Raw genomic sequence first — 15,743 nt, 5'->3', positions numbered from 1 at the left:
CAGCAGGTGGAATCTAGGTATGAAAAATGTCGGTGGTAGTGGGGTTTGTGGCAGAATCGCATGAGCTGTCTGAACTCTGTCTTAACATTGGGAATATCTCACTCCAGCTTTTATGCTTTTCACAAGCAATGTAGTGAGATTCTCCTGAGGCAATAGTGAGTTACATATGAAGAGGGATCATCCATAAAAATATTGCGGATGCTGGAAATCTGAAATAAAACCAAGTACTGGAGAAACTCAGCGGTCTCACAACATCTGCGGAGAGAGGAGCACTTTTAATATTTTGAGTCCTGTATGGCTCTTAAACCTGGTACTGGACCCACAATTTAGTGCAGCCACAAAAGAAGGAAGCTTGATACGGTTGGCAGCAGGTGTCCACCAAGACCAGGGAATAGCGATTATTCTGGTGGTTCAGGCAACTGAATCAAACATAACCTCTGATACCAGTCCAGGGGCTTAGCAATGGTCAGTCAGCCACTCTGAGTGGTCAAAGCCCAGGGTGCTGTCCACATAAGATTTGAATGTCAGCCACTCCACCACATGTCTTGAGTCTTTCTGCCCTAGAGGAGAATGAATGTGAGGCAGCTAGTAAGGGGGGAGGAAAATTAAGGTAGTTAAGTGCCTGATCGAGTGAGTAGAGGGTGCAGAGTACATATGGGTTAGTGATGTTGAGGGTTGGGGTGGGTGTCAATGAGTGATGGACGATGTTGAATGTAGGTGGAACCTTGGTGGGAGATGGGTAATGTAGCTGAGAAAGAATGAGTGAAAGGTGTTGGAAAGTGGATGGTGGTGCTCACACAAGAAGAATGGGGAAGGACTTCTTAGTGTTGGGCATTCCTTCAACTGAGATTGCTTACAGTGTGGAAACAGGCCCTTCTGCCCAACAAGTCCACACTGAAGCACAACCCATCCAGACCTATTCCCCAACATTTACCCCTTCACCTAACACTGCGGGCAAATTAGCGTGGCCAATTCACCCAACCTGTACATTTTTGGATTGTAGGAGGAAACCGGAGCACCCAGAGGAAACTCATGCAGACACTGGGAGAATGTGCAAACTCCACACACAGTCGCCTGAGATGGGAATTGAACCCGGATCTCTGTCGTTGTGAGGCAGTAGTGCTAACTGCTGTGCCACTGTGGCACCGTGCCACCCACTAGGCGATAAACTCAGGCCAACTTGGCATGGTTTAGTGTCAAGGCCTCCATTCCTGGTCCTGTGGAAAGAGAAAGTCTTGCCTCTGCACCTCGGTATCCAGCCAGCCCTCCAGGTCCCTGCCCATATACTGCCAAGCCAATTTCCCCCTGTCTGCCATGTTGGAGGCAAGTGCCAGGGACTGTGAAAAGCAGCTCTTGAATGATAGTGCATGTACAAACGCATAACCTTGAAAGATGGTGTGGACATATGGGATACTGATGAATTCTGCAATATCCACTAAGGCGTGAATGTTCTGAAAAATGGCATATGAGAAGATGGGGCCAGATTTGGACATTATAGCAACACCATAGGATTGGGGTAGGTTACAAATGCATGAGTCTGATAAGTTATTATGATACAAACCTGCTAGGCCTGTGGTGAAAAACCATCAAGAAAGTTTGATACAATAATGCGGTATCCAAAAAATGTAAGATGTAGTTTAACAATTCTTTAAAGGAATGCACATGTAGAGGCACCTAAATTGTATTATAGTACAATTTGTTAAAGATGGCAGAACAGATTTAAAGTCATAGAGATGTACAGCACGGAAACAGACCCTTTGGTTCAACTCATCCAAGCCTACCAGATATCCGAACCCAATCTAGTCCCACCTGCCAGTACCCAGCCCATATCCCTCCAAACTCTTCCTAAGCATATACCCATCCAGATGCCTTTTAAATGTTGCAATCATACTAGCCTCCACCACTTCCTCTGGCAGCTCATTCCATGCATGTACCACCCTCTGTGTGAAAAAGTTGCCCGTTAGGTCTATTTTATACCTTTCCCCTCTCACCCTAAACCTGTGCCCTCTAATTCTAGACTCGCCCACCCCAGGGAAGAGACTTTGTTTATTTATCCTATCCATGCCCCTCATGATTTTATAAATCTCTAAGGTCACCCCTCAGCCTCCGACACTCCAGGGAAAATAGCCCCAGCCTGTTCAACCTCTCCCTTTAGCTCAAATTCTCCAACCTTGGCGATATCCTTGTAAATCTTTTCTGAACCCTTTCAAGTTTCACAACATCCTTCCAATAGGAAGGAGACCAGAATTGCACGCAATATTCCAAAAGTGGCCTAACCAATGTCCTGTACAGTCACAACATGCCCTCCCAACTCCTGTACTCAATACTTTGACCAATAAAAGGAAGCATACCAAATGCCGCCTTCACTATCCTATCTACTTGCGACTCCACTTTCAAGAAACTATGAACCTGCACTCCAAGGTCTCATTGTTCAGCAACACTGCCTAGGACCTTACCATTAAGTGTATAAGTCCAGCTTTGATTTGCTTTCCCAAAATGCACCACCTCTCATTTATCTAAATTAAACTCCATCTGCCACTTCTTAGCCCATTGGCCCATCTAATCAAGATCCTGTTGTAATCTGAGGTAACCTATGCTGTCAACTACACCACCTGTCATCTGCAAAGTTACTGGCTATATCTCTTATGCTTACATCCATGCGAAGATTTATATAAAAGAAAGTGATTCATAAATCTCTAAATTGCTTCATTAATTTCTTACTACATGCCTCAACTCAGTAGTTATTAGGAGCATTTATAAAATGTTGATTCAATGTGTCCTTTTTTGGGCTGCACACTTCTGAAAGTAATTGAAGGTTTTTGAGTGGGTGCAGAAAAATTTTATACAACCCCTCCCACAATGAACAACTTCAGTTGTATGAATAGATTGGAGAAGCATGGACTTATTCTCCTTGGAGAAGAGAAGATTGAGAGGGGATTTGACACGGACATTCAAAATCATAAAGGGTTGGACAGATATAGAGAAACTATTCTTATTGGTGGAATGCTTTCAAACCAGAGTCCACAAAGTCAAGTGACGAGGCAAAGAATGTTAGCAAATGGAATGCAATAATGGCAAATGTGAAATGTCCATTTTGATAGGAAAAATATAAAGTCAACATATTATCTGAGTGGTGAGAAATTGCAGAGCTGTGAAATCCAGGGAGATTTAGGTGTTCTAGTGCATGAATTAGAAAAGACTAGTGACTAAGTACTGCAAGTAATGAGGAAAGCTAATATTGCTTATCACGAGGAGGGTTAGATACAGAGGTCAGGACGTACTGTTTCAGTTAAATATGGCACTGGTGACCCCATGTCTGGATGACAGTGCACGGTGTCACCTTGTTTAAAGACAAATGTAACCGCACTGGAGGCTGTTCATAAAAGTATTACTGGACTATTACCTGGAATGGGCAGGTTGTAGATAGAGGAAAGGTTGGGCAGATTCAACTTGTATGCATTGACATTTAGAAGATTCAGAAGTAACTTGATTGAAATACATAAGATCCTAAGCAATGTGGAGAGGGTGTTTCCTGTTATGGGCTAATCAAGAGCTAGTTTTCAGGGATTAGAGGAATAGGGTAGGGGGATGTGTTTGGATGGGATGCTCTTTGCAGGGTTGGTTCACAATGTATGGGCTGAATGGCCTCCTGCGCTGTAGAGATTCTTTGATTCTAGATTTGAACTAGAACTAACTCAGTTTACTTATCATCACCCGACCTAGAAGTCTGACAGTGGCCAATCCCCCTGGACTGAAATCAGATGTGTGCATTGACTGATTGTACAACCAAGGGGGATGACAAAGCACAGCTTCCTTTCACTGTCACACGTGCTGTTTGGTTGAAGCAAATGCAATGAGTTTGCCACATGAACTGCGGACACATGCTGTAGCTGTGATTGTAGATGTAGCGTGGTGCAGTCCAGCAGCATGTCCAATCTCCAAGCCAAGAAATGGGAGGAGTGGTGGCTTTGTGGTTGGTAATGCTGCCTCGCAGTGGCAGGGATCTCAGTTCGATACCACACTCGGGTAATTGTCTGTGTGGAATTTACACATTCTCCCTGTGTGCTCCAGTCTCCTCCCACAATCCAATAATGTACAGCTTAAATGGATTGATCATGCTAAATTGCCCATTGTGTCAGGGATGTTTAGATTGGATGGAATAATCATGGGGAATGCAGGGTTACAGGATAAGGTAGGGAGGATGGGTCTGGGTGATATGCTTTTCAGTGGGTAGCTGTGGACTCAATGGGCTGAATGGCATAGCCTTCCATACTGAAAGATTCTCTGATTCTAGAGGTATGGTTCTCATTATCCCAATGCTAAAAAGCAAGCTACAGAGGATGGAAGACTCCAAGTCAATGCACAAAGTGTGGGCACTAAGAAAACAAGCCAAGACCTACAAGATGAAAAAAAAGACTTTTAAGATGTATCCTGTGTAGAGGCATGTGATATGTGATTCAGAATCCCGGCAAGTGCAATCAGTTGCTAATCAAATAGAATCTTTTTCTTGCAGTATAAATTGTTGTTCCTAATGAAATTCGGTATTCTTGCCAAGTAAGTACATGAAGGGAAAAGGATAAGAAGAATTTGCAGATAGGGTTAGATGACATAGAGAGGGGAACATCTGAAGTATAAACACACCAGCACAAATCATTTAGACCAGGTAACCTGTTTTCCATATTGTAAATGTAATGTCACACCAACATGTTCAAATGACATTTCTCAATCTATCGCTTTAATGCAATTTACTTGTATATAACAGGCAAACATTGTGATAAAAGTACAATTATTTGTTCATCAGCTGGAATTATTGACCACCATTCTGGTCTATAATATCCCTTTGACATGAAAACATTAGAAAATTCTTTAAGAAGGACACTACCACAACAGTGTTCACAAAGCTTACCAGGATGCTACCGCGAATGAAGGTCTTTAGTACAATGGAAATATTAGAGCATCTGGGATTGTTTCTATTAAGGAAACAAAGAAGAGGAGATCAGAAATTTGAGGGATTTTGATGGATCAATTGGAATGGCAAGATACTAGCAAAATATGGAATGTTAATCTTCGAATTCCTTCATCTGATTTTCAAACATTTGAGTCTTTCCTGGACTCAAATGGTTTCCATGATGAAAAATACTGACCTTTGTGAAACCAATAAAAGATAGATAAAGACAGCTCACCTGAAAGTAACATTTCTGGAAGACATTCAAACATCTCCTGTTTAATTTAAAGCTTTATGGATAAGTTTCGCATATTGAGACATCAAAGTCACCTGTGAAACAATCAGACCAGACACGGGAATGCATGAGTGAACTCTATTTTAAACAAATTTTGTCAGAATTGAAGAGAAAGATTACTATGTGCTTGGAACTGAAGAAGGCTTTTTTTCTCTCTGTTTTCTCTCAGTCTCCCAGAGAACACAAACATAAAGCAAATTGGAGAAACATCTACTCAGTGAAAACTGAAAATATATTTACAACATTTAATACTGCTGAGGATGCAAAGATGAATTAAATAATTGTGATCTTAGGTTTGAATCTAACACCTCAAGGATCTTTTAAATTGCTGATAATTTTAGTTTCCTTTTCACACTGGAGCGCCCTCTCTTTCTTAACTTTATACCTATGTTTCTGTGTGTTTAATGTGTGGTTGTTTTTCTCAGGGCTAACAAATAATATTGTTTCCCTTTCACTCAGGAAAACCTTCTCATTGACTCCTTACTTGATTCCGCTGAAGTTTCACTTTCCATTTTTATTGCAGTGAGGTGTGACTTGTGCTAAAAATAATTTAAAGACTTTGTTGTGGCTAGACTGGGGTAGTTCAAAAAAGAGGAGCCAATTTACAGGAGAAACATTTTCCTTTGCATATTATTGGATAAGTAGAGGTTGTAACAGTTTAAAAGATTTCAAATAATTGCCCAAAAAAAATTAGAAGGGAATGAAACATTATTTTACAATTGATGCAAGATTCAAAACGCATAATCTTCAAGGTTGATGGAACCAACTTTTAAATGCAACTGAATATAGAAATCTAGTGAGTGATGTTATGGTGGTGTGAGGGGCTAAATTAGACAATTCTTTCATGTGGGCAGCACAGCCTGCAACTGTTGATAGGATATATTACTGATTTGGAGAAAAGCAGTGAAAATAGTGCTGCTATATTTGCAGTTATGACAAAAAAGATGAAAAGAAAAGTTGCGAGAGGGATGCAAACAGTTTACAGAGACCTATTGATGACTGAAGCAAGCAAAAAGTAGGTCAATGAAGTATAATGTAGGAAAATGTGAAGTTCATTTTGAAAAGGACAACAAAAGAACAAAGAATTATTTAAATAGAGAAAAACTGTTAAAAACTGCACCACAAAGGGACATGGGGGTGGGGGTTATTTGTGCATAAAACACAGAAAGCTATCACACTGGTACAGCAAGCAATCTGGAATGTTGAATCTTATTTCAAGGAAGGTGGAGTACAATAGTAGTCTTACAGCAACTGTGCAGGGTGCTGGTGAGACCACATCTGAGCAATTATTTAAGGGAAGCTATGATTTTATTGGAGGCAGTGCAGAGAATGTTCATTGGGATGAACCCCAGTATAGAAGGATTATCTTATGAGCAAAGGTTAAACAAATTGGGACTCCACTCATTGGAATTTAGGCAAATGAGGAGGTGAACATTTCGGATTCTTAAAGGGCTTGACAGGGTGGTGTTGAGAGGATGGTTCTCCTCATGGAAGAGAGCATAGTCTCAGATAAAATGATGCCAATCTAAGATTGAGAAGAAGAGGAATTTGTTTTCTGAGGGTTGTGAATCTTTGGAAGCTTTTGCTCCAGGGAGCTAGAGGAACGGTCCTTGTGTATATTTCAGGCTGAGATAAATACCCCATGAAGCTGAGAAGATGAATTCCTGTAGGTCCTCTTCCTGTTCTCTGGTTTTCGATCCTGTCATCAGTAACTTTGTATTGCAAGTGAGAAGAACATTGTGACAGTGTGTTTGACTGTGGAATGGCTCATGGCACATAAAGACAGTGAGAGATGTGTGAGAGACAGATATGCTTCAGTGTTGTTTTGTAAAGATGTCAGTGATGAGTCTTTAATGCTAGGCTATAGGTGATAGGGCTGTGCTTCGTTGAGAAATGTGAGAAGTATGCATGTTGTGGTATTTGCAAGCTATATTCACTCCTCTTACCTGGGAACCCAAGTGGGGTCATCAATCTAGTTCTCTGTAGCCAGGTGAATGATGCCATCCTCTGTGCATGCATTACCATGGCCATAAATCACATCCTTCCTGATGACTGAAACATGGTCTCCTTCATATCATCAATTTTTTTGCAAGAGTGTATTCAGTGTAGTGTTCCTTAACCTGGGAGTCTGTTCGTTGGGTGTCTCTGTCTATGGCCATAGAAAATGATCTAGTAGCCTGCATATTGCTCTGATATTCCCTTTAATTCTGCTGAATACTACCCAGCTCTCTGAAATGTACAGAGAATGTCCACACAGATATAGACACGGGTCATGCTGTAAAGCTCTGTGCGGAAAATTAGGCAATTATATTTGAGTCCCTCAGATTTTAATGCAAATATTTTGAATATGCTGATCCAGTGTTTATGTTTCCATCAGACGAGGCTCATTGTGGGTGGCACAGTGGTTAGCACTGCTGCCTCACAGTGCCAAAGACCCGGGTTCAATTCCCACCTCCGGCAACTGTCTGTGTGGAGTTTGCACATTCTCCCTATGTCTTTGTGGGTTTCCTCTGGATGCTCCGATTTCCTCCCACAGTCCAAAAATGTGCGGGTTAGGTGAATTGGTCATGCTAAATTGCCCATAGTATTAGATGAAGAGATAAATGTAGGGGGATGGGGCTAGGTGGGTTGCTCTTCTGAGGGTTGGTGTGGACTTGTTGGGCCGAAAGGCCTGCTTCCACACTGTAAGTAATCTAATCTAATCTAAAAAAAATCCTCTTATTTGCACCCTTTTCCTGACTTATGTGTCTGTCATTTCCCATTTCCAAGGACATGAAAAGTGAAAGGGGAGGGAGAATAACAAGTGGGAAAGATGTTACTTTCAATATATTAACACCAAGTCATTTCCAGCATCTATGGGAATTTAGGTGATATTTGATCAGGGTGCATAGGGTTAAAGGACTCACACCACATAGAGTCATTGAGATGTACAGTACGGAAACAGACTCTTCCATCCAACTCGTCCATGCCAATCATACTTCCTAAACAGATGTTGTCTCATTTTCCAGCACTTGGCCCATATCCCTCCAGATGTCTTTTAAATGTTGTAATTGGCCCAGCCTCCACCACTTCCTCAAGCAGTTCATTCCATACACACACCACCCTCTACATGAAAAAGGTTCCTTTTAAATCTTGCCCCCCTCACCCACAACCTATGCCCTTTTAGTTCTGGACACCCCCAACCCAGGAGAAAGACCTTATCTATTTACTCTATCCATGCTCCTTATGAATTTATAAATCTCATTCTGGTCACCCCTCAGCCTCCAACACTCCAGGGAAAACATTCCTTACTGTTGCAGGAAAAAACAAATACAATGCACATTGCTTTCCATTTTCCTCGAATTAGCCTCTCAGTTTCTGAACAGACAAATGTCCTCCTTGTTGAATAGAGTCACGGTGGTCTCTAGCACAGAAGAAGACTCTTTAGCCATCTTGTCTGTCCTAGACAAAAACAGATCATGTGCAGTGAAATGTGAAGAATCCTGCACATCTGAGTAAGATAACCTGGGCAGTGGTATGGAGTATTTCTCTTGAGGATTTTTATAACACCATGCTTTTCAAATGTTTATAAATGGCTTATGGGTGATCAGTCATATTCTTTGCTATTATGCATAATGATCTCTGTAAGATATATTAGTATAGCAGATGAGGAGCTCTGCATTAAGGCACTAACTCTATCCAAGTTGTTATTGAGAGAACCATTGGAGTCTTAAAGGAATGTTTCTGTTTATCTTATAAATCAAGAGCAGCTCTGCAATATATGTGTCCTGTTAACTCTGGTTGAATTTCACGTGAATACATCTTGGGACTAGGACTCCTTGGTAGCTTGGCTCCAAAATCTCTTTCCTCCACATGATCATTCTCAATATTATTATTTTCATCATAATGCTTGAGAATGATGACTCATCTTCTATTTTTCTTCCTTGTCTCATCATATTCCTGCTCCTCATCCATCTCTGTAGCCATAGTTTCTCTCAGTATGTTTTATGGAGTATTTTGTTGTAATTGTATGGAGTAGGTTTTGACTTTGTGCAATAATTGAACATGGATGATGGTGAATTGTCAATCACTCTGCTGGGATTTACTTCGATCAAAGTCAGTTCAGTTTCATTTGTTTTGTTGAATTCATATTGAATTGGCTTTGGCAATAAAATCCAAAAGTGATGTAAAACTGGTTGACAATTCACCATCATCCAAATTCAATAATTGCACCAAGTCAGGCTGTACTCTCTGTTTTTATTGGTCGCTTATCATATAATATACAAATGGGGTGAGTATTTTGACAAATGTATTGTGACTGTTGTTAATTATTGAGTTGATCTCACCTCCTGGAATATTGTTGGAATGTTTTCATTTGTGGAAGTGATGTAAATGTACGTAAGTAGTATTTGGAAGGAAATACAGAAACCGCTATGATTCCTATAAGAACAGTATTTCAACAGCTCTTGGTCTGTGTCTCTTACTCCTGAAGTTTGCAGTTAATAGTTGTTCAACATGGCATCAGCAAAGGCTATGTTATTTTAATGTTTTTGTGCAGTTTAATTTTGTTTTGCAACTTATAAAACTTTTAGTCTTAAGAATGCCCTGCCAGTAGCAGTGGTGGACTCTCCCTCTTTATGGGCATTTAAACGGGCATTGGATAGGCATATGGAGGATAGTGGGCTAGTGGAGGTTAGGTGGACTTGGATCGGCGCAACATCGAGGGCCAAAGGGCCTGTACTGCGCTGTATTTTTCTATATTCTAGCATTCCAAGAGCCTTAATGACACACAAAGGAGTTGAGTGAGAGATTAAATCAACAGTTGTTTATTTTTTAATTGCCTCAAATGCGAAATTCATTGAATACAAAATACATCAACCAAGTGACAATAAACATATGAAATCATGATTAAAACTTTATTGTCAATTATCAACAGACTAACAACTAAAATATGTTACATTTTAGGATGTAACATATCAGCTGATATTGCCTTTACATTACCATTGAATTTACTTCGGTTTTAAGTCTGGAATTCCTAAAACCAAACACTTAGCCATTTTTACAAAACCATTATAAAACATCTACATTTTCAAGCAATCTACTCAAAACTGGAATGAGAGAATAATTATTGCTTTTAATATGCTTGGATACTAGAAAAATAAAGTTAAACTTCTTTTATACTTTGAATTTTGTTCAGACATTTCAACTTACTGACTTGAAATATTTTGAAACATTTCAACTTATGCCCTAGAAACTAAGTAAAAATGGCACAAAAGACTACTGGCATGCTAAAAGAAATTATACAGAATAATGACAAAAGTTGCATTAAAAGTTAGGAAAATAGAAAACATTTCATCTATAGCTAAAGCTGTTACACTGTAACTTCAACAAAGGCTTGGCTCAGGGAGCAGTAAACTTTCATCTTATGTTGGAACAATTGATGTTCATTCAGTCGGTGAACTAATTTGATGCAGTAGAGTCTTCAGTTCTGAAAATACAAAAACAAAGATGGAGTATTAGCTTGGGGCCCTGTTCAATATTGATTGTTCAATCAACATTGCTGTACAGATTAAATAATCATTGTCACATTTCTGTTTGTGAGAGCTTGCTGTGTCCAGATTTGCTGCAGTAATTCTAACATTACAGTGGTGAACTCATGTCAAAAGAATTTTATTGGCTGCAAAATGAGTTTTGAGGATTAAATAGATTTTTTGATCAATTGGGGAATCAAGGGTTATGGGAAAAGAGCAGCAAGTGGGCATGATGAATGTCATGTCAGCCATGATCCTAATGAGTTGCTGAACAGCCTAATCATGTTGCTACTACTTAGTTTTGGTCTTCTGGTCCTAAAGTACTTTGGAATTTCTTGGTGTCAGGAAAGATGCTATAAATGCAATTCTTTCCTTCGCATGATTGGATGGTCTGAGTAAAACTGCTGTTATGTCAGAATGATAACAGTGTTAAAACTCAAGAATATGTGCCATGTGTCTGTGTAAATAACTGATGCCAAAATTGCAGATGAAAAACTAGATTACACGAAAAGGAAGTGGTTCTGAAAAAGAAATGAAAATTGAATGTCAATACTTACTCTTCATTCATGATATTAATAACCCTTTTGACCCAATTAGACTTGGGATTCACACAGACTTTCGTCCCATCCTTCAGGGTAATTCTGTGACACATAAACAAAGTTCTTTTGGTTAAAATCTTATTAATATTTAAATTACATATGGTACCACCTCCATCACAAAATAATTAGTTAATGCAGCAGCAAAACTTGAATCAGGTAGCAGGTTGACTTTGGAAATTATTTTAATAATCAAAAGCAAAGACATTCTTATTAATGTTCAGAGTTAAATTTGTGATAAATTGTAGAAAAAACTTTTTTTTAGATTAGATTAGATTAGATTAGATTACTTACAGTGTGGAAACAGGCCCTTCGGCCCAACAAGTCCACACCGCCCCGCCGAAGCGTAACCCACCCATACCCCTACATCTATATCTACCCCTTACCTAACACTACAGGCAATTTAGCACATCTTTGGATTGTGGGAGGAAACCGGAGCACCCGGAGGAAACCCACGCAGACACGGGGAGAACGTGCAAACTCCACACAGTCAGTCGCCTGAGGCGGGAATTGAACCCGGGTCTCTGGCGCTGTGAGGCAGCAATGCTAGCCACCGTGCCACCCTAAAGATGATTGATTTAGTATGTTTTGCTGTATAATGTGAATTGGAAAACATGAAAACATTTCACTGAATTTAGAAACGTTAAGTAGCCTTTGGAGACAACAATAAGTCTAAGATTCAAATAAAGTTGCATTAAAAGATCAGCACTCCTTTCAAACTGTGAAAGACTTGTTCCCAAAGATGGTGAATTCGAACTGTTTTAAGTGGAAAAAGATCAGCTACTTTTCCAGAGTTGTGAAATTTGAGTTGCCAAATTAAGTTGCTTTGTTATTGAGTTTAGGAAATAAAATTTATTGTAATACTTACATGACCTCTACTTTTCTGCAGAAGGAACCCTGAGGATAGATGTCAATATGCTGATATTTTCTTGGTGAAATAAAACGAGAGATGACTGCTGCACATCTGCATCTTGAATGTGTTGCTTTTCCCATGCACAGACCTGTAGTGAAAGATAAAGCACAAAACGGAATCAAATGGTATCATGACTTGGAAAATGTGAGTTGCGTTAACAAAAATTCTACTTGATGAAGCTTATTCCCTTCAAGGGAATGCACATTTACTTCTACAATGTAGAAGATCATGCAGGTTTCCAAATTCTCCCTTCTATCCTAAAGCTTTGCTTGGTGGAATGAAACTCTAGTCTGAATGATGTTTTCTGCAATAAAATGAAGGGAAATTTTTTAATTACCTTACATTTTACAGAATGTACAGAAAACAAAGTGATTTACAGAAGCTTAATGCACAGTCGCAATGGAATACACACTAGACTGTTTTTGCTCTCTTTCTGGTTTTGGATTGCACTATCCAAAAGATCTGTCAACAACCTGATTGGGTGTCCAGTCTCTTGTGCTATAATCTCACATGTTGAATTTATAATATTAGTAGATACTTTAAAATGTCTTCATTTGAAATTAGGCACAACAATATCCAGCACCTCGCATTATCCTTTACAAACTTTATTTGTGATTTTAATCATTTTGCCAAGGGAGACAATAACTTAAAAAATATCAGGTTGTTTTGACCCAGTCTCATCCTGATCCACTCAAAATCAGATCTGAATCACCGAAAGTCTGTTTAATATTTGCAATTATGACTTTCCTAGATTAGTAAGGAAAGCCATAATGAACAAACTTTGCTAGCCTATTTAAACTAGGTTAGATTTGATCTATAACGTAACAGAGTGCTCATCTCGACAATTTAGTGGTCATTTTCCTCTTTTTAAATCTGAAGACATTGCAACTTTTGCGGTTGAATGCTCTGACTATAAAACAACATAAAATATATTGAGCAAAGTCAAATAATTTCAAATTTATTCACACCAGACTTAGTAAAATGTCATCTTGTCACACTGCTTTTAATAGAGGAACACAGTTGCCGTGTAAATGCAAACTTGGTGACTCAACTTACCTTGAGCAGCCAGACTGATTACAATTGTAGTCAACAGCAAACAGATTGTTTGGGTCTTCATTTTTGAAAATTATGATGTCTTCTAATCTTCAGTCAGAGCAGCTGGCAGTTTCAGAGTGCATTGATTCGGCTGATCAGATCTTATATTTATCGGCAAGATTTGGGGAACTTAGGTCATCAGAATCTAAATAAGGAAATATCTTGTCAGCATGTTTGAATAATTACCTAAATGTTATTTCTCTTTGAAGCAGATTAAAAAAGAATCTCATAAGCAAATTTGTATTTTCCCAGTTTAGTCATACTTCATTTTAGCTGCAATAATCAAATATGATTGTGAACCCATTGTATGTTTTTAATGACCACATTTGGAAATGAGTGAAAAACAGTGCTATGAGATACAGCATGTCTATAGAATGCCTAACCATTTTTTTTTGGGGATATTCCAGGTATTGTTATCCCAGGTTTTTTTTTCAAACAGATCAAGATAATCTTTATGAAATGTTTGCTATAAAATTATAACCTTAGTCAGATTGCACACTGTGAACATCCTGCAGTAGCCACATTTTAGATAAAATGAATAACAATATAAGGCAAGAAATAGGGAAAGCATTATCTTGCTGTGTCAACATTTCGCCCACTACTGAAAATATATATTTGTTTTATTAATCTCTTCAACTTGAAGAGCTCACTTCTTCAAAGGAAGAATTGTGCCTTGTTAGCATGTCAGTTTGTAATCTTTGTGATTGCTCCTTTTAAATCTATCAGTGAAATATACTAATCAAAATGCCTAAATTAGTTGGACCAACTTCAGAATTTCTCGCGATGCTTGAATTTTGAAATCAGCGTTTTTACAGCTTGAAACCAAATTAAGCACTCCGCTATGATGGGGTTCGTAAAATGGAAATAGTTTTCCAGGGATTAGTTTGTCTGGGTAACTGGAAAAAATACATAGAATCATAGAGATGCACAGCATGGAAACAGACCCTACAGTCCAACCTGTCCATGCCAACCAGATAGCCCAACCCAACCTAGTCCCACCTGCCAGCACCCGGCCCATATCCCTCCAAACGCTTCCTATTCATATACCCATCCAAATGCCTTTTAAATGTTGCAATTATACCAGTCTCCAGCGCTATCTCTGGCAGTTCATTCCATACACGTACCACCCTGTGTGAAAAAGTTGCCCCTTAGGTCTCTTTTATATCTTTTCTCTCTCACCATAAACCTATGCCCTCTAGTTCTGGAATACCCCACCCCAGGGAAGAGACTTTGTCTATTTATCCTATCCATGCCCCTCATAATTTATTTTTTAAGCTTCTATAAGGTCACACCTCAGCCTCCGATGCTCCAGGGAAAACAGCCCTAGCCTGTTCAGCCTCTCCATATAGCTCAAATCCTCCAACCCTGGCAACATCCTTGTAAATCTTTTCTGAACCCTTTCAAGTTCCACAACATCCTTCCGATAGGAAGGAGACCAGAGTTGCACACAGTATTCCAACAGTGGCCTAACCAATGATCTGTACAGCCGCACCATGACCTCCCAACTCCTGTACTCAATACTCTGATCAATAAAAGAAAACCAAACACCTTCACTATCCTATCTGCCTGCAACTCCACTTTCAAAGAGCTCTGAACCTGCACTCTAAGGTCTCTTTGTTTAGTAATACTCCCTAGGACCTTACCATTAAGGGTAAAGGTCCCCTAAGGTTTGCTTTCCCAAAATGCAGCTCCTCGCATTTATCTGAATTAAACTCCATCTGCAACTTCTCAGCCCGTTGGCCCATCTGATCAAGATCCTGTTGTAATCTGAGGTAACCTTCTTCGCTGTCCACTACACCTCCAATTTTGGTGTCATCTGCAAACTTACTAACTGTACCTCTTGTGCTCGCATCCAACTCATTTCAGTAAATGACAAAAAATAGAGGACCCAGCACCGATCCTTGTGGCACTCCACTGGTCACAGGCCTTTAGTCTATAAAACAACCCTCCACCACCACCCTCTGCCTTCTACCTTTGATCCAATTCTGTATCCAAATGGCTAGTTCTCCCTATATTCCGTGAGATCTAACCTGGCTAATCAGTCTCCCATGGGGAACCTTGTTGAACGCCTTACTGAAGTCCAGATAGATCACATCTACTGCTCTGCCCTCATCAATCCTCTTTGTTACTTCTTCAAAAAACTCAATCACGTTTGTGACACATGATTTCCCACGCACAAAGCCATGCTGACTTTCCCTAATCAGTCCTTGCCTTTCGAAATACATGTGCATCCTGTCTCTCAGGATTCCCTCCAACAACTTGCCCACCACTGACGTCAGGCTCATTGGTCTATAGTTCCCTGCTTGTCCTTACCACCCGTCTTAAACAGTGGCACCACTTTTGCCAACCTCCACTCTTGCGGCACCTCACCTCTAACAAATATTTCAGC

The 15,743-nt window shown here is 39.7% G+C and overlaps 1 protein-coding gene across 1 annotated transcript; it reads right to left on the bottom strand.

The window, feature by feature from the left end:
* Positions 1-10,029: 10,029 nt before the first annotated feature.
* LOC140482218 (interleukin-8-like) lies at positions 10,030-13,414 on the bottom strand. The gene is made up of 4 exons (XM_072579314.1): positions 13,316-13,414; positions 12,215-12,347; positions 11,308-11,391; positions 10,030-10,707 (listed from the first exon to the last, which is right to left on the bottom strand). The coding sequence occupies exons 1-4, from the start codon at positions 13,374-13,376 to the stop codon at positions 10,680-10,682; spliced, it is 306 nt and encodes a 101-aa protein (XP_072435415.1). The 5' UTR covers positions 13,377-13,414; the 3' UTR covers positions 10,030-10,679.
* Between the last annotated feature and the right edge of the window lie 2,329 nt (positions 13,415-15,743).

This window comes from Chiloscyllium punctatum, chromosome 1, assembly GCF_047496795.1.
Source record: "Chiloscyllium punctatum isolate Juve2018m chromosome 1, sChiPun1.3, whole genome shotgun sequence".
In the NCBI taxonomy this organism is placed as follows: Eukaryota; Metazoa; Chordata; class Chondrichthyes; order Orectolobiformes; family Hemiscylliidae; genus Chiloscyllium; species Chiloscyllium punctatum.
This window is presented reverse-complemented; position numbering and strand designations above follow the sequence as displayed.